This window comes from Oncorhynchus kisutch, linkage group LG13 (assembly GCF_002021735.2).
Source record: "Oncorhynchus kisutch isolate 150728-3 linkage group LG13, Okis_V2, whole genome shotgun sequence".
In the NCBI taxonomy this organism is placed as follows: domain Eukaryota; kingdom Metazoa; phylum Chordata; class Actinopteri; order Salmoniformes; family Salmonidae; genus Oncorhynchus; species Oncorhynchus kisutch.
Window position 1 is genome coordinate 56,536,450 of NC_034186.2, and position 27,441 is coordinate 56,563,890.

Consider the following 27,441-nt stretch of genomic DNA (forward strand, 5'->3'; position numbering starts at 1 on the left):
GGCCTAATCTCCCAACATCACTAATGCACATGGCTGAACGGAAGTCCCTGTTCAGTTATTGTTAAATTGAACGTTAGGATGGACAAAACGAGTAACCTAAGCGACACAGAACAGCATCTCAGAACGCACAACTTGTTGATGCTTGTCACTGATGGGCTATTACAGCACACAACCACACCGGGTTACACACCTATAAGTTAAAAACAAGTAGAAGCAGCTCCAGTGGGCACACGATCACCAACACTGGACAACTGAGTGGAAAAACAGCACCTGGAACATGACAGCGAGTTCATTTTACTTAGAGCATCTTTGGAATGAGATCAAACAGGCTGTTCGCAGCATGAATGTATGCGTGTTGTCTCCAATCTGAGAGACACCATTGCACTAGCATGGTCCAACATCCCTGTGGAACACGCCTGACACCTTGCAGAATGGTCCTGGCTGTTCTGGAGGGGGTGGGGGGGTAAGGTACGAGACACTGGACAGTTTGTTAGGAATAGGTGTACCTAACAAACTGTCCGGTGTCTCGTACCTTCAAGAGAACAACATCTTTGTACAACTCAGATGATTAACAAAAGTTAAAACGTAACATTTTTAATCCACAAAAAGAAAACACTGCTGCTCGATTTGAACACAAAATAACAATTGATCAAATAAAAAAATGCGAGAGACTTTAGCAACATCAACTGTACAAAAATAATAGCAGTTAACTTGATGGCTAGATATCACTGCAAACTCCAGATTTAACTTGTTTTTTTCTTATAAATGGGTTTTTGGACTCTCAACCTCTTCTGTAGCTAGAGGTTAATACCCATTAGCCCAAAACAGTACCTTTGCATTTCATAGTTGACCAATTCTTATGTGCTGAACTTAAATCCATTGGGTTCTCAATTAATAGAATTAAACTGATATGAATGTAAATTAAAAACAGCCAATGTTTTTCAGAGGTGAATGAAACTGAACTAACATAAAAAAGTACTATCCATCTGTAGGGACAACCAGCTCTCCTGTTGTATGGCATCAGCCCAGAGATATCATAATAACTCAACTAATGAACCGAGGTGGGGTGTGGAATAACCACTCCCTAGATACCATATTCATATGTTGTAGTGTTGAACAAAAATATCTTTAGCTACAGAATAACAGGGTTTGAGGGTGGTGGGGTCCTAGGATCTGGAGCGAGATCGGGACACAGATCTGGAGTAGGAGCGTCGACAGGCCTGTTTCTGGGAGCCAGAAGAGGGGTGGAAGTCCTTGACGGGGCTGGGGGATTTGGACTGAGACTTTGTATCTTTGGGCCTAGATCTGGGAGGAGAGGGGGAGCGGGATGCAGAGCGGGTACGAGATGGGGGTGCGTGGTGCATCCTGTGGTGTTCACGTGGAGGGCCCCTGTACCTGTAGAAAAAAGGATGGCATATGAACAGAACAATCAGTCAACACACTAATGAATACACAGACTTGACAACTGTGTAGTGTTTTGAAACCACATAGGCTTATGCATTAAAAATGCAATCTCACTGCACTGTGTCGTGTTAGACAAGTCAGAATAATGAATAATATATACATATCTACCTGTCATTTTCATGGCTTCTGCTTCGCCTGTGCCTGCCATATGATCGAGAGCTGTAGAGAGAAAAGTGAAAGTAAGAACCAGTCTGTATACAAAGGCATTTCGGTCTGCAATTGGGAGGATTACTTGACAAGCGAAACGGTGGTTTAGTTTCAGTGTCACCGAGGAACTCACTCTCTAGGGCTCTCTGACCTCCGAGGACGGCGGTCGCAGGAAGGGCTACGCGACCGGCGCCTTTCGTAGCTGCGACTGCGAGAGCGTCTGCGTCGGCCATCGCCGCGTTCGTAGTCGTCGTAGCGGGAGAAGGAGCTGCTGCGGGACCCTCTGCGAGGAGAGCTCTCCTTAGTCTTCATCTGGTTGGGGGCTGGAGGGACAAGTCCATTAAAATAAAGTACTGGGCACAAGGATAGTTGAGCAAGAAGGGTTTTAAAAATAAGTTGGCATGCAGGTTGGCAATGATTTCACTAGTCTGAGAGACCCGAGTCAAGATATTACCAATAAAAGTGAAGCTGTAGGCCTAGTTGGACTTTCCTACTTAGATTCTTGGGTAAACTGTTGACGGTGAAACTTGACATTTTTCACATTGAATTGATTGGTAGGTAGTAAATAGTGCATTCATACAGCGCACCTAAATAAAACCCATTCTTACTTTTTCGGTCACCCTGTGCAAACTGGATCTCGATCTGTCGACCACACACCCACTTGTGGTCCAGGTTGTGGAGGGCATCCTCTGCATCTCGCACGTCCTCGAATGTGCTACAGACTGTTAAGGCTTTTTACTTTCACTTGTGGAAATGGGGAGACGTATGCACACATACAACTACGAAAGTATTTAAAAAATTCAGTAAAGAGGCTGGAAGCTTCAAATTGGTAAGTCAATTGTGTGCCAACATAATAGGAATAATAGTAAGCTAAAAGAATAAAAACATGAAGCTGAAACTTCTGTTAAAACTTCGGGAGGAAACGAGAACAAAGGCCACACAAATGCAACATTGAAATCGTATTTCAGTAAACTTGCTTACAATTAGGTTATAATTGTCTTGCCCTTTTGTATAGAACACACAGAGCAAAATATTTGGAGGTGAAGAGCAAGGGTTCTATTTGGTAGGATACAAAACATTAAGCTTGTTACCTTTAAGCTTCAGCTTGACCTTTATGCTCTTTAACTGCTCGGCAGAAGAACTTGAGATTTCCGGCTTGTCTTCGCCCAATACATCCTTTAATTTTCCTCTCTTTGGTAGTCAAACAGCTGCCTTTCGTGCCCTCTTTTCTCCTCCTTGTATCTTCATGCTTTAACTTTGCTCTTTGTGTTCTTCTCCCACTATTTCCTGTCGCCTGAAATCATTATGGTCCCTTTGGCTTGAAACTACTCTACGCCAGTCTTTACATTCTTTGTTGGGGTTTCTCCAGAACTGTACGTCTTTAACATTTCTAGGGTAACAGAAGCAATTTTAGTTAGGAGAGATGTTGATTTATGTCTGTACACATTTTTTACTGCGTTTAACATTCAATGTTCCCCTCCCATAATCCAGTATAGCCTACTTTTATGACAAATATACAATAAATACTTCAAAACAGCAGGCAAACTCAAGACATGCGACAGTCAATACCCCGCGTGTGAATAATAACGCACTGAATGAAAGACATGTTCATTAATACATTACATGAGTATAAAGGATATTGAATGTAAGCAAATCCTCTTGGTCGCCGTGTAGAGAAGTCAAGTGGAATGTAGACATCTACAATAGGCCCATAACGACCAAATTCGCGGCGTAGTTCCTCTGGCCTAAAGTGTTGTGAAATGACAGGACATTTAATCTAATGGCCAGCGAAGTACACCCTTTTTGGGCTAATATTAAACCAGTGTGATTCAAAGTTCAAACCTGCCACTGTGGCCAATAACCTTCGGATTCAAGTAAATTGGCTTAATACTTACCATAGAAATGGAGGTATAAAATGTGACATTGGACAAGCGATATTTCATGCATTACAAGCCAGGTAGATGGTAGCCTGAGTGCCAGTCTGTTTGTGCCATCATGCCAACTCCTGTCACTTATTTTCATGTTTGGCATACATGCCAGTTAAGCCCAGGTACTGGTTCAGCCAGTTCCATGATATGGAGTTGGCAAAAGGCAAGAAACAGTCAACCAGTGGTGTAAAGTACTTACGTAAAAATAATTAAAAGTACTACTTAAGTACTTTTTGGAGGCATCTGTACTTTAATTTCATATGTTTTTGACGACTTTCACTTCACTACATTCCTGAAGAAAATAATGTAATTTTTACTCCATACATTTTCCCTGACACCCAAAAGTACTCGTTACATTTTGAAGGCTTATCAGGACAGGAAAATTGTCTAATTCGCGGACCTAAAGAGAAAACCCCTGGTCATCCCTACTGCATCTGATCTGGTGGACTCACTAAACAGAAATGCTTTGTTTGTAAATTATGCCTGAGAGTTGGAGTGTGCCCCTTGCTATCTGTAAATACAATTTAATAAACAAGAACATCGCGTCTTCTGGTTTTCTTAATATAAATATGTTTTACTTTTGATACTTATAGTATATTGAAAACCGAATGCTTTTTAAACTCAGTAGGATTATACTGGGTGACTTTTACGTGAGCCATTTTCTATTAAGGTATCTTGACTTTTACTATAGTATGACAAGTGGGTACTTTTTCCACCACTGCTGGCAACCTGGCAGGTAGAAAGATGGCCAGCATAATTAAGTTATTCACAGTTGGTTCAAACAACTCTCCTGTTTTTGTGCAAACCATTCTATTTGGTGCAAACTCATGTGCAGCCTAGCAGACACGCTAACGTTAGCTCGCTAAGCTTTGTATCAAAGCTAACGTTTTCAGGTAACCAGTTTAGCTATGCAACTAACGTTAACGTTTCCCATCATACAAACTTAAAAACAACTAGCAACCGACAACACTTACCTACAATTTTTCATTGTAAAATAAGAGTTAAAAATCAGTAAACACAGTTTAGCCACCTAGCTAACGTTGCTCGCTAGCATACGTTAGCTAGCGTTAGCTAGCTACCGTACTACCTCGCACGTCCGAACGATTCAATCATAGCTACCTGGATTCGTCGGAGATGTTTCTAATGAAGAGTGATGGGTTAGGGGGCCTCATGTACCTAGCCATTGTAAAATATTGTTGTTACGGTAGAAATTTCTGATATAATATCAGTAAATTATACGACTTGTTCTAGCTGTAGCAAAAAGCAGCGAGGTGGTCTCATCTATCCGCGAACAGAGGCCAGCGCGCAGGCTCAGATACCATTATTTTAGCCCTGCCCACCATGGGTGGCCTGGCCATCTGGCAATTTGGGCAAGGGCTATTTAGATGTAAAATGATGAGTAACCACGGCCGGCCCGCTGATTATGTACAATTAGGGGGCCATTGAGGAGTGCAGCATTTTCTGAGCTAAACTGACCAAGACGCACCTCCAACAACAACACATAAAACCTCACATAACCTCGTAAATTCAATATGGAGTGCCAGAGGCGCTCAGAGTGTGCTCTGGGCATTTGTAAATTCAAAGTACTGAGAGTCAGATTGCCCATTAAAACATTTAGAGCATTTCGCTCTGAGGCACACGTTGATCCGAGCGTTCTGACCACTCACCCTGTTTTTGCTTTGTCATTATGGGGTATTGTGTGTAGATTGATGAGTGGAAAAAACTATTTAATCAATTTTAGAATAAGGCTGTAACGTAACAAAATGTGAAAAAGTCAAGGGTCCGAATACTTTCCGAATACACTGCATATGAAAGTTAAGTTCCTGAAGTTTCCAAAAGCATATCGCTAGGGAGAATGACAAATGTTTATACATGTTAAAACAGAGCGTCAATAGTTCACGTATCCAGTTGTCCTCCATACCATCAACTGTTCTCGAGAGCTAGGGTCACTGCTGAAATTATTTATATAATAAACATCCAGGAATTTTTGCATTTTTGGTGTAGGCCTAGTTTTAGAAAGTTGTGTGGAAGGGTCTCGAGCACTGAGGTAAATATGAACTGGAGACAGTCGACCATGTTGGAACGTTGTTTTCAACGTAATCTACTCACATTCGTATGCTCCGTTTCGGGGTCGCTGCAATCTGCTTTACAGAGTCAGTAACACCTTCTCAGTGCACACTGGAGCAAGCGCGAGCATCAACAATGGCATCACGTCATCCAGAAGCATGGCAGACATTGGATGAATATTAAAATGTTCATATCTTCAGTTGTGAGTGATGGAACGAATCAGCTTTGAAGAGAATTACTGGAAAAATCCAATAGATATTTTTTGGCACAAAGGTGATAGGTTTCCACTAGATAACACAGCCAAAACAAGTCAAAATTGGCTAAATCGTAAACATTTATGAAAACAAAAATATGCTTTTGAGGGACAAGATTAGGGTTAGGTTTAAAATCAGATTTTAAGAAGAGAAAATGTAGAAATAGGTGTTTTTTTGTTGTCTTTGTGACTGTTAACTAGTGATGGCCCCTAGTATCCAGTGGCCTGGGGAGGTATGCAGCAGGGGCAGATGGACTAGAAATCGACCCTGGCATTTCTAACACACTGTACAATTTATTTCCTTGAAGCCACCAGACCATTTTATTTAGCATTGTACAAACCATTCTGATCTTGCGAGAGCTTACGGTCTGTTTCGCTATACTGATATCCGTGTAGTGAAACAGAATGTAAGCTCGCAAGATCAGGATGACTCATATGACACTACCTAATATTAGCCAAATAATGCAACTTCAACAGGAAATAAAAAAATATAAAAAATTGACCAGTCCTTGTTTATGTGTGTACAAGGGCACATTGTTGCCATCTGTTGGTAAATGTTCATTACTGCAACACCAGTGTTTTACCAGTGTGCTTGAGATATACACCCTGATGTATTCCAATGTGCTGAACATAACTGGTTACTCGCAGGGCTGATGATTGCCGTTCTGTCGCTTTAAGTGAGGCCAAAAAATGGATGAAAAGTATTTTCCACATGTTTAAAATATTTTTTTCCCAGGACTTTGAAAAGGCATCTTTTCCGGATGTTGAAAAATAGGTACTGTATGTGATAAGCCTACCATTTGCTAAACACTAAAAGGCTGTAAAGTTGCCAGGATGTCACGTGCAACACACATCAGTACACTCATAACAACCTAAGGATTACTAAACTTCTATTAGATCAAATAAGCCTCAATACAATTCATGTTCATCTTGACTAAATTTGACACTTTTTGATTGCCTCCCATGAGTATTTTTCTCCAATCGTAACACACACACACACCCACTTAGAAATTCTTGTTTTTGAAAGAAAAGCAAATTTTTTGTCCATTAAGATAACATCAAATTGATCAGAAATACAGTGTAGACATTATTAATGTTGTAAATGACTTGTAGCTGGAAACAGACTTTTTATTAAATATCTACATTAGGCGTAGAGGCCCATTATCAGCAACCAGCAATCACTCCTGTGTTCCAATGGCACGCTGTGTTAGCTAATCCAAGTTGATCATTTTAAAAGGCTAATTGATCATTAGAAAACTCTTTTGCAATTATGTTAGCACAGCTGAAAACTGTAGTGCTGATTAAAAGAAGCCCTAGGACCATGCCTCAGGACTACCTGGCATGATGACTCCTCGCTGTCCCCAGTCCACCTGGCCGTGCTGCTGCTCCATTTTCAACTGTTCTGCCTGTGGCTATGGAATCCTGACCTGTTCACCGGACGTGCTACCTGTCCCAGACCTATTATTTGACCATGCTGGTCATTTATGAACATTTGAACATCTTGGCCATGTTCTGTTATAATTTTAACCCAGCACAGCCAGAAGAGGACTGGCCACCCCTCATAGCCTGGTTCCTCTCTAGGTTTCTTCCTAGGTTTTAGCCTTTCTAGGGAGTTTTTCCTAGCCAACGTGCTTCAACACCTGCATTGCTTGCTGTTTGGGGTTTTAGGCTGGGTTTCTGTACAGCACTTTGAGATATCAGCTGATGTACAAAGGGCTATATAAATACATTTGATTTGATTACAGTGTCTAGTTTGAGAAACAGACACTTCACAAGTCCTCAACTGGCAGCTTCATTAAATAGTACCCGCAACACACAAGTCTCAAGGTTAACAGTGAAGAGGCGACTCCGGGAAAGCTGGGGCCAAGCTTCCTGCCATCCAGGACCTATATAATAGGCGGTGTCAGAGGAAAGCCCAAAAAATGCCAAGTCAGACTGTTTTTTTCTGCTACCGCATGCCAAGCAGTACCGGAGCACCAAGTCTAGAACCAAAATGCCCCTTAACAGATTTTAACCCCAAGCCATAAGACTGCTGATCAATTAATCAAATGGCCCCTCGACTATTGACATTGACACCCCCCATTGGTTTTGTACACTGCTGCTACTCGCTGTTTATCATCTATGCATAGTCACTTCACTCCTACCTACATGTACAAATTACCTCGACTAACCTGTACCACCGCACATCGATTCGGTACCAGTAGCCCCTGTATATAGCCTCATTATTTTTTTACTTTAGTTTATTTGTTAAATATCTTAACTCTTTCTTGAACTGCACTGTTGGGGATCGGTGTCCCGTCCATGGGACATTGAGCTAACATAGGCTAATGCGATTCGCATGAGGTTATAAGTAACAAGAACATTTCCCAGGACATAGACACATCTGATATTGTCAGAAAGCTTAAAAACTTGTTGAGGATAGGGGGCAGTATTTTCACTTTGGATGAATTGCGTGCCCATAGTGAACTGCATCAAACTCTGTCCTAGATTGCTAATATATGCATATTATTATTACTATTGGATAGAACACACTCTGAAGTTTCTAAAACTGTTTGAATTATGTCTGTGAGTATAACAGAACTCATAGGGCACCGTGAAGCATGGAGGTTGTGGTATGGGGGTGCGTTGCTGGTGACATTGTCAGTGATTTATTTAGAATTCAAGGCACACTTAACCAGCAAGGCTACCACAGCATTTGGAAGCAATACACTATCCCATCTGGTGTGTGCTTAGTGGGACTATCATTTGTTTTTCCAACAGAACAATGACTCAAAACACATCTTCAGGTTGTGTAAGTGATATTTGACCAAGGAGGGTGATGAGTGCTGCATCAGATGACCTGGCCTCCACAATCAGCTGACCTCAACCCACTTGAGATGCCTTCATATGAGTTGGACTGCAAAGTGAAGGAAAAGCAGCCAACAAGTGCTCAGCATACGTGGGAACATCTTCAAGACTGTTGGAAAAGCAGTCCAGGTGAAGCTGGTTGAGAGAATGCTGATAGTGTGCAAAGCTGTCGTCAAGGCAAAGGGTGGCTACTTTGAAGAAACTCAAAATATATTTAGATTTGTTTAACACTTTTGTTTACTACATGATTTCATGTGTCATTTCATAGTTTTGATGTCTTCCCTATTATTCTACAATGTAGAAAATAGTAAAAAATTAAGAAAAAACCTTGAATGAGTAGGTGTGTCAACTTTTGACTGGTACTGTAGGGTTGCATTTTTCTGTTTGTATGAATATGTAACATTATACACTACCGCACAATAGGTGGCGGCATGCACAAACAAAATGTGTGAATGCCATGATGCTGAAGTGTCTTGTGTAGGCCTAGCGAGCATATCTGTCATGTGATGGTGTGTGTGTGTCTTCAAACCAAACCATTAAAAAAATATGGAAATCAATGGTTTGAAAATGTCACAAGTTTCATTCATTTCATTTGTACCATTTCACAACTTGCCTGGTTGTTTCAGTTAGGTGTGCCTATGCAAAGTCACTCAAAGGTGGTACTGAAACCCAACTGTCTGATGGGTTTTGAAAATGTGATATCTTTCACTACCTTGGTTGTTAGTGAAAGTTGGACTTTAAAAGCCCCATCTAAGTAGTCATTTCAAATGTGTAAGCATTCATCTCCCCTTCATTGTCTGTCGTCTTGAATTGAATGAGTGCACACATTCATTTGTATCAGAATACAGATTTTCTTTTAGTCATGTACATGTTCTGTCAAGTATTTGATTGTGGATACTCCACCCCTTCCTTTCTTTGGAAGGTTTTTCATTTTGTGATAAGTGTGCACCCTAAATGTTTGTACATTTATTTTAAACATTGTTTAAAAGGGTTCAGTGGTCTGTTTTACTGGAATGACTTGTTTAAAAATGTGTGGTTTCTAAAGTGGGGAACAAAATAATAATTTATGCACTTTTATGATTTTGGGTAGGCAAAAGCTCTGCACATTCTATAATATACTGTAGAATATGGGATTTTGCATATAATAAAACTCATGTCTGTCCCAGTGCAGTTGAACTAGGTGCCCTTCATGGTTTCAATGTTGTGCAAATGAAATGCTACAGACTGAGTTCTATAACTACTGAATGGTTACACCTTTTATTCTACATATGATTTTTCAGTCCAATACCAGGCTGAGAATATTTGGCCAATAGCTCGGTTTACTTGTATTCTCCTGTTAGTGTTTGTTGGCCTTCAGCACACCTTAAGCTGCATTTAGACATCTAGCCCAATTCTGATTTTTTTCTTCTTCTCTAATTGGTCTTTTAACCAATCAGATCTGCTCTGAAAAAGATCTGATGTGATTGGTCAAAAGATCAATTAGTACACCACACTCATTCCACAAAGGGCCAAGTGTCTGCGGGTTTTTGCTCCTCCTGTACCTGATTGATGAATTAAGGTCACTTATTAGATAGGAACTCCCTCACCTGGTTGTCTAAATCAAATCAGATCACATTTGATTGGTCCCATACACATGGTTAGCAGATGTTAATGCGAGTTTAGCTAAATGCTTGTGCTTCTAGTTCCGACCATGCAGATTTGAGTCAGTATGTTGGCAGCAGTCACTCAATGTTAGTGATCGCTGTTTAACAGTCTGATGGCCTTGAGATATAAGCTGTTTTTCAGTCTCTCGGTCCCAACAACCCCCGATGCACCTGTACTGACCTCGCCTTCTGGATGATAAGGCGGTGAACAGCCAGTGGCTCGGGTGGTTGTTGTCCTTGATCATCTTTTTGGCCTTCTTGTGACATCGGGTGATGTAGGTGTCCTGGAGGGCAGGTAGTTTGCCCCCGGTGATGCGTTGTGCAGACCTCTCTACCCTCTGGAAAGCCTTACGGTTGCCGTACCAGGCGGTGATACAGCCCGACAGGATGCTCTCGATTGTGCATCTGTAAAAGTTTGTGAGTGTTTTTGGTGACAAGACAAATTTCTTCAGCCTCCTGAGGTTGAAGAGGCGCTGTTGCGCATTCTTCACCACACTGTCTGTGTGGGTGGACCATTTCAGTTTGTCTGTGATGTGTACGCCCTCACCTCCTCCCTGTAGGCCATCTCGTCGTTGTTGGTACTCAAGCCTACCACTGTTATGTCAGCTGCAAACTTGATGATTGAGTTGGAGGCGTGCATGGCCAGACAGTCATGGGTGAACAGGGAGTACAGGAGAGGGCTGAGAACGCAGCCTTGTGGGGCCCCAGTGTTGAGGATAAGTGGGTTGGAGATGTTGTTTCCTACTCTCACCACCTGGGGGCATCCCGTCAGAATGTCCAGGACCCAGTTGCACAGGACATGGTCGAGACCCAGGGTCTCGAGCTTAATGACGAGTTTGGAGGGTACTATGGTGTTAAATGTTGAGCTGTTGTCGATGAATAGCATTCTTACATAGGTATTCCTCTTGTCCAGATGGGTTAGGGCAGTGTGCATCTGTGGACCTATTGGGGTGGTAAGCAAATTGGAGTGGGTCTAGGGTGTCAGGTAGGGTGGAGGTGATATGATCCTTGACTAGTCTCTCAAAGCACTTCATGATGACGGAAGTGAATGCTACGGGTCTTAATTGAAAGGAAGAAAACAAAAACCAGCAGACACTAGGCCCTCCATGGAATGAGTTGGACACCCCTGTATTAGTGAGAAAAATATCAGAATTGGGCTGCCTGTCTAAACGCATCCTGAGGTCTCTTGTCTAGCTGGAGGGTCCATTCGGAACGCCATCAACCGGGCAACAAGGACCACAACCTTGACCAGACCACTTGGGTCAGCCGGGTAGGTCCACTTTAAAGACAGGGTTTGAGAATATGTGTCTCTGGCGCCGATGCGTTACGGGATGACCATCACCACATGCATCGCTGCCTGGGTGTGTCACTCCCCGCACCTGAACACCAATGTAGGGCCACTTTCCTTACGTTTTGCAGCAGAAACCATTTACTCCAAACGGAAGACGTTTAGCAAGGACAACAAGAGTTTGTATTGGACAAATTTAGGGAGGTCCATCCCCATTTCATTCTGTTTGCTCTGTTTGCATCCTTTTGGTTCTTAAAACGGTAAAAGTTTCAATTGAAAGACGTAATTAATACACCCCAGTTTTGATTATTTCAATCACCAACTCTATTTTGCAGTAATTTTATAAAATTAGTCAATGGCCACATGTAATTATGCCTGATACTAGGTACAGTTCATTCGTAAAGTATTCAGACACCTTCAACATTGAACCAACGTGGAATACACGTTGAATTGACGTCTGTGCCCAGTGGGACCGTCAGGTGTACTTCCCGGAGCAAGCCCACTGAAGCAGCTTAATGGAAAGATCAGAACTAATCCTCTTGTATGTCTCCCCAGCCTGGTGAGCCCTATGGCAGCTCCACGTACCAGACTGCCCATACGTCTCCCCAGTGATAATCCATGGCACTAAGCCTCCAGTGATGATCCATGGCAAGAAGCCTCCAGTGATAATCCATGGCAAGAAGCCTCCCGTGATGATCCATGGCACGAAGCCTCCAGTGATGCTCCATGGCACGAAGCCTCCAGTGATGATCCATGGCACAAAGCCTCCAGTGATGATCCATGGCACGAAGACTCCAGCGATGGCCTCGGGTCCGGAGGCTCCAGAGATGGCCTCCAGTCCGGAGCCTCCAGAGACGGCCTCCAGTCCGGAGCCTCCAGAGATGGCCTCCAGTCCAGAGACGGCCTCCAGTCCGGAGCCTCCAGAGATGGCCTCCAGTCCGGAGCCTCCAGAGACGGCCTCCAGTCCAGAGACGGCCTCCAGTCCGGAGCCTCCAGAGATGGCCTCCAGTCCAGAGACGGCTTCCAGTCCAGAGCCTCCAGAGACGGCCTCCAGTCCGGAGCCGCCAGAGATGGCCTCCAGTCCGGAGCCTCCAGAGACGGCCTCCAGTCCGGAGCCTCCAGAGACGGCCTCCAGTCCGGAGCCTCCAGAGACGGCCTCCAGTCCGGAGCCTCCAGAGACGGCCTCCAGTCTGGAGCCTCCAGAGACGGCCTCCAGTCCGGGGCCCGCAACGAGGGTGCCCAGTCTGGGGCCCGCTACGAGGGTCCCCAGTCCGGGGTCGGTGGCGAGGGTCCCCACACCAGATGCGCCACCAAAGTGGGGGGAGCCAGAGAGAGGCTGGCCATAGAGAGGCTTTTAATCTCTATTGTGGTTAGGCCAGGGTGTGACTAGGGTGGGCATTCTAGTTTCTTTATTTCTATGTTTTCTATTTCTTTGTGTTTGGCCGGGTGTGGTTCTCAGAGGCAGCTGTCTGTCGTTGTCTCTGATTGAGAATCATACTTAGGTAGCCTTGTTCCCACCTGGGTTTGTGGGTAGTTGTTTTGTGTTTGCACCAGACAGAACAGTTTCGTTTTGTTCCGTTTTGTTATTTTGTTTCAGTTTGAATAAATAATCATGAACACGTACAATGCTGCACTTTGGTCCTCTACTTCAAGCGAGCGTTACAACATGTTACATTTTAAAACATTTATCTTACAAAGGAGTTGTTTAATCAAACTGCTTAACTATTTATCTGTACATGGAATTGTATTTGTTTTTTTATCATTTTTTTCTCATCTTTACAGGAAAATGTCACATGCACTATCTGATGTGTGGAGACATTTCACTGCAGCTAACATAGAAGGAAAAGTTATGTGCATTTGCAAATACTGTGCCAAATCATATGTGAAGAATGCAACAAAGTTGCAGAATCATCTGGTCAAGTGCATAAAGTTCCCTCAGTGCTCACAACAAGCAACCTCTGACAAAAGTTCCTCTACTTCTATTCGAGGTAAACATTATTAATCAGACACCTTATTGATAGCAACAGCTCATGGTCTTCCTGGAATCAGAAGTTTTTTGACTCAATGGAGGAACGTAGTCAGAGAAATGCTGATGAATGTCTTGCTCGAGCTGTGTATGCAACTGGTTCACCTCTGATGCTCACAGGCAATGAGTATTGGAAGAAATTTCTGAATGTTCTTTGCCCAGCATACACCCCTCCAACCATACATGCTTTATCTATTCATTAATTTGACATATACTAACTGTCTTAGGTCAGTTAGGATCACCACTTTATAATAAGAATGTGAATTGTCAGAATAATAGAGAATGATTGATTTATTTCAGCTTTTATTTATTTCATTACATTCCCAGTGGGTCAGAAGTTCACATACACTCAATTAGTATTTGGTAGCGTTGCCTTTAAATTGTTTAACTTGGGTAAAATGTTTTGGATAGCCTTCCACAAGCTTCCCACAATATGTTGGGTGAAATTTGGCCTATTCCTCCTGATAGAGCTGGTGTAACTGAGTCAGGTTTGTAGGCCTCCATGCTCACACACGCTTTTTCAGTTCTGCCCACAAATGTTCTATAGGATTGAGGTCAGTGCTTTGTGATGGCCACTCCAATACCTTGACTTTGTTGTCCTTAAGCCATTTTGCCACAACTTTGGAAGTATGCTTGGGGTCATTGGTCGCAAATGGGTCTTCCAAATGGACAAACTTTAACTTCCTGACTGATGTTTTGAGATGTTGCTTCAATATATCCACATAGTTTTCCTGCCTCATGATGCCATCTATTTTGTGAAGTGCACCCGTCCCTCCTGCAGCAAAGCACCCCCACAACATGATGCTGCCACCACCGTCCTTCACGGTTGGGATGGTGTTCTTCAAACATAACAATGGTCATTATGGCCAACCAGTTCTATTTTTGTTTCATCAGACCAGAGGACATTTCTCCAAAAAGTACGATGTTTGTCCCCATGTGCAGTTGCAAACAGTCGTCTGGCTTTTTTATGGTGGTTTTGGAACAGTGGCTTCTTCCTTGCTGAGCAGCCTTCAAGTTCTGTCAATTATAGGACTGGTTTTTACCGTGGATATAGATACGTTTGTACCTGTTTCCTCCACCATCTTCACAAGGTCTTTTGCTGTTGTTCTGGGATTGATTTGCACTTTTCGCACCAAAGTATGTTCATCTCTAGGAGACAGAACGCGTCTCCTACCTGAGCGGTATGACGGCTGCGTGGTCCCATGGTGTTTATACTTGCGTACTATTGTTTGTACAGATGAACGTGATACCTTCAGGCTTTTGGAAATTGCTCCCAAGGATGAACCAGACTTGTGGAGGTCTACACATTTTTTCTGAGGTTTTGGCTGATTTCTTTTGATTTCCCCATGATGTCAAGCAAAGATGCACTGAGTTTGAAGGTAGGCCTAGAAATACATCCACAGGTACACCTCCAATTGACAAAATTATGTCAATCAGAAGCCTCTAAAGCCATGACATAATTTTCTTGAATTTTCCATGCTGTTAAAAAGCACAGTGTGTAAACTTCTGACCCGCTGGAATTGTGATACAGTGAACTAATCTGTCTCTAAACAATTGTTGGGAAAATTACTTGTGTAATGCACATGGTAGATGTCCTAACCGACATGCCAAAACAATAGTTTGTTAACTAGACATTTGTGTAGTGGTTGAAAAACGAGTTTTATTGACTCCGACATAAGTCTATCTAAACTTCCGATGTTTTTGGGAGATGCGATGGATCGTTGGGGGTCATTCAATATTCCCTTTCTTTTGTTGTTCCGTGAAATCATCCCATGGGAAGAGTCAACTCATTTGATTAAAGTTCAATTTGTAACTACATTTATTTAGTTTTTTTCTATTGGAAGGATTTATTCATTTGAATTTGTCTACTTATGATAAGGTAAAATGTTTATGTTTCTGTCCCCATTTGATATGGTAAATATATTCAATGCAAAAAACATCTACATTTAAATGATATTAATATTAATTTGCATAGATTTCCCTTAATTCCCATATATTCCTGTTAATTCCCACGGAAAGTTTCCAGCTCTGAATATTCCCCAAAATGTGCAACCCTAGTCACGCCAGATACTGACTAGTTTTCTGATCCAACAGATGCATATCTGTGACCAACAGATGCATATCTGTATTCCCAGTCATGTGAAATCCGTAGATACAGGTTTTCTTTTAGTTGTACATCTTGAATGTAAATTATGCATTAGCGATTCAGTGGTTTGTTTTACAATCTGAAATGAGTTGATGTACCCAACTTTGCTGTTTTGAGTGTGAATTATCACACTGTAGGCCTATTCAGTATTTGAAAGGGCACTGTGAAATGATAGACTGTGTATTTTGAATCATATGTGAAATATATATGGAATACTTTTCTATTATTCAATCAGTGTTCACTGTTTATTAGATGATGCACAGCAGCATGTTCACAGCACACATAATAAACCACACGTTTTATGTCAAGCAAGTTTATTTAAATAGCCAAGGACCGCCCCCTGCCTGCTACCATTCCAGGTTCACAACTTTTTGCTCCTCCTGATGAGTGATGTAGAGTCCACTGTCAGCGTCTGAAATGGGGAAGGTAATGAAAAGTTACTGTGGTCAGGTCACAATTATACAAATAAAACCACCTAAGGTAGAAATAGACAGCTTGTTTGACCTGTGCCCCATATTTCACAACTGTATATGCTTATGTTTGACACGCTGTACTGACATATGTGTAGAGTGTTATTTTTCAGTGCTACCAACATTAGGTCAAATTACCTCAACCATCTCTCCTCCCTTGAGCTCCTGGACGCTGGAGAATTTATCTGTGTTGCACATCAGCTTTCCTCCCTCCAGTCTGACAGTGCACTGTAGGGGCCAGAGAAGAGAGAGGTGATCAGTAATAACGAGTGAGGGCAGACAAGCTTAGAAACTTGGAAGAGTGAACAAGACATACACTAACTGCAGATACAAGACTATTGGACTTCAGTTCAAACCTGTCGATTTAACATTATATCAGTCAATCAATCAATACTTTCATAAGTATAGATTCAACACAGACAGGTAAATGTGGATTGCCTACCTTGAGCTTTTTGCCATCCATGGTGGTGATGTCGGCCTCTTTGCCGATGGTGAAGGAGTTGGTGACGGACTTGCCAGGAGTTTTGGAGGTGATGACAAAGTCATTGCCGTTCTGCTGGATCTCAGTGATGGGCTTGATGTCTTTGGCCAGCTTGATAACATCTTCTGGGAGGGCTGATAGACGGGCAGGAGGATGACTCATTAGCTTACCTTTTCATTTTGGGTCATAGTTGGGAATCTATAGTTCAATCTCTTGTATTTCCTTGATTCCTTACATCCTCTCTCCTTCTCAAAACTCATTGGATGAGAAGGTCAGAGGGGAGGAACCATTAATCTTCTCTCCTCCAATGAGTTTTGAGAAAGAGGACACAAGGAATCAAGCAAATACATTTCAGATGTACCCCTAAACAACCCTATACATGCAATGCAATGGATCTTTAGGAAACTCACAGATGGCCCTGAGAAACTCCTCGTAGTTCTCCTGCGCATACACCTGCCACGTTCCACTGAAGGCCATGTTGTCTGTGTCTGTACCGGTCCGGTTTCTTCTCCTTCACCAAGATGGGCAATAGGAGCCTGAGACAGCTGTGCGAAGCTCAACACAAATGTAGAGATGGCACTGCGTCCCCCACAGCTACTTATATCAGCAGGTAGAGGGGGCTCCGCTCTGTGCATCTGTGTCTAATCAGTAACACAGCCTCTGAAGTAATGTCCCCCATTGTTTGAACAACCCAGAGTTCGCTTACATCTCTGTCTGGCATGATCCCAACTTCCAGTTGTCTTGAGATGGGGAAGAGTACGTTATGTCTGAGCCATAAAATTACATATGCATGGGTTTTACTCATCCCAATAGATTGGCTTCTGAAACTTCTGACACGCAGATCTCAAGTTTGTTTCTGAGCACTTTACTGCAATACTGTCCTAAATACAGACCTGTGTTTAAATTGCTATATGAAATCATTTTGAATACTTTAGCTGGGCTTTATCGAGCTTGCCTAGCACAATGGAACCGATAAAATCAGTGCAAAAGTGCAAACCAGGCCACATGGCTCTCCGGGCAGGATAAAGCAAACTCTGAAACTGTTTGAATAGTATTCGAACCCAGGTCTGATGTCCTGTGGAATCTTCCTAAAAAACAGTGTTCAAATCTACTCCACTGTTTAGCCAGGCAATGGGTGAATGACACCTTGGACAATAGCTCTACTATCAGTTCAGAAGACATATTGTAGCTACTCTTTGCTTGCATAATACTTTCCCCGCACTTTTATGAGATGCTTCTAATAATCATTGAATTACGAATCACTCTAGCAGACATCTAGCACACAATGACATCAGAAGCATGTTGAGGTGAATGAAACGGTGTCAAGCCACTAAAATCAAATTACTTTATTAGCAGCTTTCTTAGAAGCGATTGCAGAGACACATGATATGACAAACGCTCTATGTGGAAAGCTAACAGGCGAATAGACCGACTTGAGCTGCAGGTGCCGACTCTTGAGTTAGTGAGATTACAGCAGGGAGGTCAGAGCATAAATTAGGTTGATGTAGAAAAACGCACTTGATGTGTCGTGCACCTATGTAAATCTGCTCCGTGTACATGACTAACATGACACCTCTAGTGAAATACAACATGGGAGATAATTGCAATTGGCATCAAGTCTGCTGCTATCAAGACATGAAATGAACATTTAACGTGCTGGCCTTGGCCAATGAATCCTACCTCCGAGCTTTCTAGCCCCTGCTCACGTCCTATTATGAAATTACTCCAGAAAGAAAGGGGCGACATCATACAATTGTAGCTGACACTCTTGGGATATTTATTGGTAGTCTAATGACACAAGAAAACAGGTTGTTGCAGGTTTGACTGGACCTCACATTGTCCTAATTGACCGCATTCCGTCTAGCACAAGTAACTTCTTAGTCATTGCTTTACATCCCAATGCCACAAATTAACCGCTTCTAGCATTTCACTCCCCATTAACTCCAATTTAACCCCATGAAAACAAACTGGCTCAACCACACAAACACATCCCACTGGGCACACACTGGTTGAATCAACGTTGTTTTCATGTCATGTATTGGAGAAGGTGCTGATCTATGATCAGTTCCCCCTGTCCATTTAATTGTATTCATTATGATCTAAAAGGCTAAACTGATCCTAGATCAGCACTTCTACTCATTGGTCTAACAGTACAATTACAAAAATTGGACGTAAAAGGATAATGAAGTGCCAGTGAACATGGTAACCACGTAATAGGACAGTATTATTTAGTAGTTAGCCTACTTTATTCTCCATGATAGCCAGCACATCTGGTAGCCCCTTGGTCACCCTGGCCCGATCTAAAGCAACGAGAAGGACATTTACTCCCTTGAATCATCCATAGGAAGCTCATTAAATCATTCCAGTGTACAGAAAATGAAGAAACAATGAACGAGTATGCTACTCACTTTCCTCAGCAACTGCTCAGCAACCATTTGCAAATGGTTTCAGATCCATCACCATACTATATGTCAACTCATTAATATTGAATATAGAACAGTTTTCTGTTTGTCCATTGGAGAATAGTGATAGAAAATAGTACCTGCAATTGTTTGTGTTAGTGTTTACCGCTTTTTGAGTGAATCAGACTGGTCAGGCTAACCTTGTCCAGATAGGTCTAGTGAGCTGGTGTGCTTTTCTTGACCATCAAACATCTCCAGAGTGTACTTCCCCTTATCGTTCTCCGTGGGCGCAAAGACCTCGACCCACAGCTTCTGCATACTGCTGCCAGGCGTACACCTCTCCAACTGGTCAATCCTACTCTCCCTGGTACACCATGAAATAGAATATGATAATATGATTCAATAGAATAGAATATATTTTTTGTAAAAATCCAACAAAAGATACTTCCATACAAGGCCATGACTATTTATGTCTGAGGGCTTTACTTGTTCAGTTTTAAGTTTCTTTGTAAAAGCCTTTACGTTTGTTCTTTTTCAATCCAGTGAGATGAGATGGATTTGGGATTAAAAGGCTCAGACTGTCTCACTAAGGAAGCTGTGGGGTGATGTGAAGAAAAACAAAAATGCTAAAGCAACTGAGTTTAAATTGGACAACAATCCATGCTGCGACTGCAGTGCCCTTACAGAAAAATCACCTGATTTCACATGAAATTTCACATTTTCACGTGTAGTTTCATGTTATCACATATTGCGTAACATGTTATCACATTAACTTCATATGAGATCACATGTGATCACATGAAAACGTGTTTTTGGAGCACCACCTGTGTTCACGTGTAAAATTCATGTGGTTTTTCTGTGTTGGGTTGTCACCAGCTCTCGTAATAGAGAGGTACAGGATGTGCAGGCTCTCCAGACAGGCACCAACACAGCTGATTCAATTAATCAAAGTCTTAATGATTAGTCTATTAGTTGAAGCAGGTGTGTTAATGCTGGACTAGAACAAAAGCCGGCCTGTGCCGTAACTCTGTAGAACCAGGGTTGGTGGTTGGTGCTAACCATAAAAGCTGCCAGCAGGTGGCGACAAAAGTCCGGGTCCCTGTACCATGCTCTGGTGTGAAGTGTCCCTTAGGTGCAGATTTAGGGTCAACTTCCCCTCCCCCAATCCTAGCCTTAACAATTAGTGGGGAAAATGCTAAACTGACCAAAAATCAGCGCCTATGGGCAACTATTCCTTATAGCAAAGGCTGACTGTATAATGTATACAAAGTAGAACCAGTGGGCCTGGAGCACAGCCCGTGTGGCAGGGCAGAGTACAGAGGCCAGGCCAGGCAAGGGAACTCACTTGAAGTGCCAGCTGGTCTTCATGTAGCTGATATAGTACTTGAGAGAGCAGTAGAGCTTGAAGCCCATAGCAGTGCATTGAATCCTCACCGGGCCTGTAGACAGCGCTGTGCCACAGAGAGAGGAAAAAGTCAAACTCAGAGAGATGATACTCTGTGACAGAATGTCCTTGTTGGGATATTGACAGTTGACAGGGCATGCTGTCTACACTGTAGTCTAGGTCCAATACATTTGTATTTGATTCTAACCTGTAGTCAGGATAGGACTTCATCTTAAGTTGTCCCCATCCAAAAACTGTCCATAGAATGCTTGAGAAGTCACTCATGTTTCAGTACTGGACTGCAGCTCATCATCGTCATCCTGCCCGGAAAGACCCCCGTCTACGGTAGGCGGTACCCATAGACATACATATTCACATGATGTTCATTGGAATCAATCAAATTTATTCATAAAGCCCTTCTTACATCAGCTGATGTCACAAAGTGCTGAACAGAAACCCAGCGTAATAGTATTAGGAAATCTATGCTGAACTTACCCCACTGTTTGCTCAGGAGTTGGAGGAGCTTGTCATACTCTGTAAATAAAGACAGAATAATTATGTCTCCAGACAGTGGGCTCTACTTAAGCAATAAGGTCTGAGGAGGTGTGGTACATGGCAAATATACCACAGCTAAGGGCTGTTCTTATGCATGATGCAACGCGTTGTGAGTGTTCCCCTACTGGCCCCTGGTTCACCTCTGACCTCTGGGCTGGGTCCCTAAGCGCTGTGATTGGTCCACAGTGTTCCTGCCAGGGCCAACAAGAGTCAACAAGAGTGTCTCCCATCCGGCTGACCAAAGTCCATATAGGACATTCTATGAACGCCTGGATACAGCCATTAGTAGTGGTATATTGGACATATAACACAAACACCCAAGGTGCCTTATTGCTATTATGAACTGGTTACCAACGTAATCAGAACAGTAAGAAGTCATTTTTTTGTCATACCCCTGATAAATGCTCTGATATTCTACGGCTTTCAGCCAATCAGCATTCAGGGCTCAAACCACCCTGTTTATGATCGTCATTAACCTCTATGCATCTTCATTCAAAGACTTAATCATGGACACTCTTACTGACAGTTGTGGCTGCTTTGTATGATGTATTGTTGTCTCTACCTTCTTGACCTTTGTGCCGTTGACTTTGCACAATAATGTTTGTACCATGTTTTTGTGCTGCTACCATGTTGTGCTGCTACCATGTTGTGTTGCTACCATGTTGCTGTCATGTTGTGTTGCTACCATGTTGCTGTCATGTTGTGTTGCTACCATGCTGTATTGTCATATACTGCTGCCTTGTTATGTTGTTGACTTAGGTCTCTCTTTATGTAGTGTTGTGTCTCTCTTGTTGTGATGTATGTTTTGTCCTATATTTATATTGTATTCATTTTTGTATATTTTTAAATCTCAGGCACCCTTCCCCGCAGGAGGCCTTTTGCCTTTTGGTAGGCCATCATTGTAAGTAAGAATTTGTTCTTAACTGACTTGCCCAGTGAAATGAAGGTGAAATAAAATAAATAAATAAATACAAATAATACACGGATGGTAATATTACATCATGTGCCGTCTCAGTTTCTGCACCTTCTGAATCATCATGAGACATAAAACAATACTGCACAAACAAATACTGCACAAACAAATACTGCACAAACAAATACTGCACAAACAAATACTGCACAAACAAATACTGCACAAACAAATACTGCACAAACAAATACTGCACAAACAAATACTGCACAAACAAATACTGCTCAAACAAATACTGCACAAACAAATACTGCACAAACAAATACTGCACAAACAAATACTGCACAAACAAATACTGCACAAACAAATACTGCTCAAACAAATACTGCACAAACAAATACTGCACAAACAAATACTGCACAAACAAATACTGCACAAACAAATACTGCACAAACAAATACTGCACAAACAAATACTGCACAAACAAATACTGCATAAACAAATACTGCACAAACAAATACTGCACAAACAAATACTGCACAAACAAATACTGCACAAACAAATACTGCACAAACAAATACTGCACAAACAAATACTGCATAAACAAATACTGCAAACAAATGCACTTTGAAATAGCCTCATAACAATGTAACTTGAGGGACCACATACTGTAACATTTCACCGATATTTCTGCTAGACCGGGGACCGTATTGATAAAGCACTTCAGAGTAAGAGTGCTGATCTAGGATCAGATCCCCCCCAGTCCAAGTCATCATATTCATTAGGATCTACAAAGATAAACCGGAGTACTTTACGAACATGGGCCCATGTCTGTGGTTGTCCATGACAGTGCCATGACGTCTCACCTTCATGTAGTAACTCCCAGTGTGCTCACATCCTGTCCTCCACCATTAGACGCCACAGCTTTGTCGTGGCCTGCCTCCTCCTTAGTCACCTGAGATTCACCAGAGAGAAAACAAGTCAATCATTATGACACACACGCAGGCATGTCTGGTTCATGTCCCCTGAACAAGGGAGTTAACCCACTGTTCCTAGGCCGTCATTGAAAATAAGAATTTGTTCTTAATTAACTGACCTGCCTAGTTAAATAAAGGTACAAAAATAAACAAATAAAAAATGTCCGCACACACATACACATAGGGTTTGAGAACACATTTGACTTTCTGTACACAGATAATCCTACCCACTGGGCACAGACTTCAATTCAACGTCTATTCCACATTGGTTCAACGCAATTTAATTGAAATGATGTGGAAACAATGTTGATTCAACCAGTGTGTGCCCAGTGGGTAATTATGCAATGATCTATAAATACTCATACTGTAGAGACACTCTGACACAGATTCTCTCTGTGTGTGTGTGTGTGTGTGTTCTCCTGAGCTTAACCCTATTCCCTCATCTGCCACCATCCCATTAATGTACATTCAGTACTACTGAACATTACTTTACATATTCATTACAATACTGTAAATATGAGGTGGTAGGTATCTTAATAGTTAGAGCAGCGGATCTGTAGCCGGAAGGTCGCCAGGTCAAATCTCCACGGTGGCGCTAAATAGTGGGTTTGTGCACAAGTGATATGTGACATTTTGGGCCAGTTCCCTGGACCCAGATTCAGCCTAGTCCTGGATTAAAATCATTCACAATAGAGACTCTCCGTTGAAAGTGTGTTTTAGTCCAGGATTACGTTTAATCTGGGTTCAGGAAACCAGCCCTATGAGGACTGGATGTGGTATGTGTACCTGTTGCACAGTCATGGTGCTGACTCCAGTCTGCTGGTCATACACAGCTGGAGTCTCCACGCCGTCCTTGAACCACTTCAGAGTCGTATCCTTGCTTACGTTGGTCACCTGGACCCAGAAAGACAGAGGATTCTAATGATACATTAACACTGTGCACTGAATACATTCATAACAACGCACATGCATATTAGAATACAGAATCCATGTGATTATTCCATAACGAAGATAACAAGATATTGGAGAAATGAATCTATAAATGATAAATAATCTACAAATTACCTTGCATTTGGTTATAAACTCACAGTCCTCTGTCACGGTCCATGACAAAAACTCCAGAAAATAGGGTCCTTGAAAAACAGAGCGATGATTAACTGGACCAGAGACACAGCGGCCATCTTTGCTGGCACTCAATCAATGAAACTCACTATATTCTGGTGTGTCAGCACTATATGTTCTAAAGACATAGCTGCCTGTTCAACACTGTTTGCACTCCATAAACTGTAGATAGGTATGTTTTTGCCACGAGCCACAAAGGAAAGGGACTAACGGTTGACGATAGATAGGAAACTAGGGCATTGAGGCGTATTGAATCTGTTTCAGCACATTTGGAACCTATTTTACACAGAAATGAGATATTTATCTACTATTTATCTACTATCTACTGAAAACACATCCTACATGGACTTTGGTCAGCTCGATGGGAGAAACTCTCTGAGAGGATCCGGCACCTTTTCAGATATGACTTTGTTTGTTCCGGCACCTATTTACCCTGACCCGGTACCTCTCGCGGCATGATTTATTCATTGTTTCACTGTTCGCACTGTTGACATTCGAATAAAAGCGATCGGCGTTAAATCAAGTTACCTCCTCATTATTTCTCCCGCCCCCCAAAAGCACCATCATGTAAAAGCATGGCGATCCTTCTGTGTAATCATCCTATCCTGCCACACTGATTCCAGACCTGCTCTCTTATTTGTACATAGAGGTTATGGGGAGGGCGGGTGGGGTAAGTAACTGATTTTGACACTGGTCTTGGTAGTGGTGGTCAGCTGGTGAAGAAGTCCCTACGTAATCACATTACGTAGCCTAGGCTAGTCGTCTCCCTACTGAATTTGAATTGTGGGAAAGCCAAATAAAAAAATGCCCCCCCGCCCCCCCCCCCCCACGCTCACTATGTGTTCTAGGACCTCCCGATTTACAAATGAGGCACTAGATCCAGCCCAGAGGTTAGAGGTGAACCAGGGGCCAATAGGGGAACACTTACCTGACTTTCTCTTGTAGTCCATTCTGTTGGCTATGGACTGAGCCAGTGTCTGACGAAACTCTGCCAAAGACACAACCACAGGGTTACTTCCCTACTAGCACACTGAGGATATACTGTATATATTAACTATCAATAATAAGACAGTAACATTGAATATAATAACCAAATTGATTGGAACAAATCTATATATCAAGCCAAGCCAAACACTTACTGCTCTTTAGAGTTCACAGCAATAATAAGCTGCCCTTTTCACAGTACTGTGCCGATCTGAAGCAAACTGTGCTGGCTCACCACTTCCAGCAGCTACAGAGGATGCGAAAATAGGCCAGCTCATCACGGTTTGGTTTAGCTCAGCTCGGTTCGGTAGTATGAACATCCCGGCAGTGAGTTGGGGTGACCAGATGGACTCACTCTCGTCCACGAGCACCAGGGCGAACTGGTTCTTGGCGCGGCCGTCGCAGAGCTGAGTTGTGTAGGGGCCCTCATCCTACTTAGACAGCTGGTCAAACAGGATCTCTATCAGCCCACTGGCCTTGTCAAAGTTAATCTTACCGGCCGAGAGAGAGAGAGAGAGAGAGAGAGAGGACACACACAAGCACATGAATGTACATACATGTGCACACACACGCAGGCACGCATAACTCACAGTGTGACTTGGCACGGGGTCTAAAATGGGGGAAATAGAGATTGGTTTATTCACAAAATCCTTATCTGTAGTCATTTAGTAATAAACCCTTAGCAGTGTTGACATACACGTATACACACATGCATGGATGCAATCATGCTATTCCATACCGAGTAACCACATGCAAGACACTGAGTCCAAAAACATGCATGTTGGGTAATATTAGTTTAACCCCATGGAAAATCCACATCTGTTGCAACAACCTCTGCCTACAGTAATCTTCCAACCTGTGGTTATTTTTTTAGGTTAACAAATCAACATTGCTATCATATTGCTATCATATTGCTACGTACATTTGCTACGTACATTCTGGTGAAAATCGTTATGAAGGTGATTTGTGTTTAAATGAAATTGCAAATATGATGGCGAGGGTAACATTTTTGGATTGTGATTGTTTTGTGATTACTTTCTCTTTCTATACAGCCAATACCTCTTACTAATGCAAGCTTGAATGAGAAAATATAAAACATTTAGCTATTTTGTGGCACATCTACATTTCGTTATTTTATGGAGAATTCCACTGGAAATGGAAATGGATTCGGGAACACAATCATCTGCATATATTCCAAAATAAATGTGTGTATGCAAAATGCAGTAGCTTATGCTTTATGCACACCTCTGGGAGACAAGCTATAACTTGCCTGGACCAGTCTGTTTCTGTTTCAGCCAACTTGTCATCGTCTTCCTATTCATACATTACTGCACCATTGACTAGAGCAGGAACATTCTGACACCCAAGCTAGTTTTAGTATTCATTTGAGACATACACACTCTCCTGACAGACTAGTACACACTAGATTTAGTTCTGGGTTCTGAGATTAGAACATATAGACTGTTTTGAAGTGCTCCTTTACTGCAGCACTAGAGATCTCTCTGTCGCTGAGAATGAGGCGGAGCACTGCAGCATTGCTCAGGCTCTCGGTCTGCATCCAAAGACTCACGTTCCCTTTCTCTGACACCTCCACCTGCCACTTGGAGCGCAAGGCTATCACTGTAGGGGGAGGGAACAACGAATAGGGAATAGGTTATGCATTCAGGTTGGCCTCCAAGCTTCAGCAAACTAAAATAATCTAGGAAGGGCGCAATGACAGGAATCAAAAAATAGGACTTACCCAAGAAAACATCTGACGGAATAAGTTGTTGAAATTGTGATGTTGAACAATGTATTATAATGCCTGTTTCGATTTGAAACGGAGTACTATCAATTGTTTTAGCTCGATAGAGACTTGTATTATTACAGTGACTAAGTCTTACATGCGTGGCAGATGTGCCAGCCGAGCTCGGTCAGCCTCTCCAGATCTATGGGAAAAGAAAGAGAGGGGGAATTACAGGGAGCAGCAATCTTTTGTGCAGGTCGTCTTTCGCTTTGAGTATAAAGTGCCTTCCACAGTGAAGGTGAAACTGGAAGAGATGTCTGGGTTGTCACTCATCTCCACTGTGTACAGGCCCAGGTTCTCTTTAGTGGTGTTTGTGAAGGTGAGGACGGGCCTGGGGATGGACAGAAGGAAGGACAGTAGGCTTAAAGGACAGACCAGGGGACAGTAGGCCTGAATGGGACCATAGTGCTCAGTGAAAAGGGAGGACATTTTGCATCGTAGTGTGAGTTGAGGAAGAATCTCCACTGAGTCCGACCCTTTGCTGACCTCTTAACATTAAAGTCTTTCATGGGTTAAATGTCCTCTCACAAATCTACAGGTTATTCTTTTTCTCTCTCTGTA

The 27,441-nt window shown here is 42.5% G+C and overlaps 2 protein-coding genes and 1 long non-coding RNA gene across 4 annotated transcripts; all 3 read right to left on the bottom strand.

Annotated features, from left to right (window-relative positions):
- Nucleotides 1-578: 578 nt before the first annotated feature.
- LOC109902137 (serine/arginine-rich splicing factor 10-like) lies at nt 579-5,732 on the bottom strand. 2 transcript variants are annotated; one of them, XM_031786604.1, is made up of 6 exons: nt 5,649-5,732; nt 3,252-3,356; nt 2,220-2,323; nt 1,745-1,934; nt 1,573-1,623; nt 579-1,395 (listed from the first exon to the last, which is right to left on the bottom strand). In XM_031786604.1, coding segments are annotated over exons 1-6 (681 nt in total). In that variant the 5' UTR covers nt 5,651-5,732; the 3' UTR covers nt 579-1,166. The 2 variants fall into 2 exon arrangements, with proteins under 2 accessions (XP_031642464.1, XP_020353833.1); XM_020498244.2 differs by lacking the exon at nt 5,649-5,732 and adding an exon at nt 4,659-4,846.
- Nucleotides 5,733-16,106: 10,374 nt separating this feature from the next.
- Nucleotides 16,107-21,200, bottom strand: LOC109902136 (fatty acid-binding protein 10-A, liver basic-like). Its single transcript, XM_020498243.2, has 7 exons — nt 21,042-21,200; nt 20,755-20,886; nt 20,508-20,613; nt 17,171-19,526; nt 16,722-16,894; nt 16,418-16,507; nt 16,107-16,221 (listed from the first exon to the last, which is right to left on the bottom strand). The coding sequence occupies exons 4-7, from the start codon at nt 17,235-17,237 to the stop codon at nt 16,171-16,173; spliced, it is 381 nt and encodes a 126-aa protein (XP_020353832.1). The 5' UTR covers nt 17,238-19,526; nt 20,508-20,613; nt 20,755-20,886; nt 21,042-21,200; the 3' UTR covers nt 16,107-16,170.
- A 2,865-nt stretch (nt 21,201-24,065) lies between these two features.
- Nucleotides 24,066-27,441, bottom strand: LOC116353100 (uncharacterized). Its single transcript, XR_004202465.1, has 3 exons — nt 25,250-27,441; nt 25,039-25,098; nt 24,066-24,121 (listed from the first exon to the last, which is right to left on the bottom strand). It is a non-coding gene; the product is annotated as an uncharacterized LOC116353100 (long non-coding RNA).

Coding starts and splice junctions, on each gene's coding strand:
- LOC109902137 (XM_020498244.2), bottom strand. CDS start 4,723: ATGGCTAGGTACATGAGGCCCCCTAACCCATCACTCTTCATTAGAAAC. Junction 2,324..3,251: donor AGAGGATTTGCTTACATTCA/ATATCCTTTATA, acceptor AGTCTGTAGCAC/ATTCGAGGACGTGCGAGATG. Junction 1,935..2,219: donor TGCACAGGGTGACCGAAAAA/GTAAGAATGGGT, acceptor TTGTCCCTCCAG/CCCCCAACCAGATGAAGACT.
- LOC109902136 (XM_020498243.2), bottom strand. CDS start 17,237: ATGGCCTTCAGTGGAACGTGGCAGGTGTATGCGCAGGAGAACTACGAG. Junction 16,508..16,721: donor TGGATGGCAAAAAGCTCAAG/GTAGGCAATCCA, acceptor TGGCCCCTACAG/TGCACTGTCAGACTGGAGGG. Junction 16,222..16,417: donor AGGGAGGAGAGATGGTTGAG/GTAATTTGACCT, acceptor TCCCCATTTCAG/ACGCTGACAGTGGACTCTAC.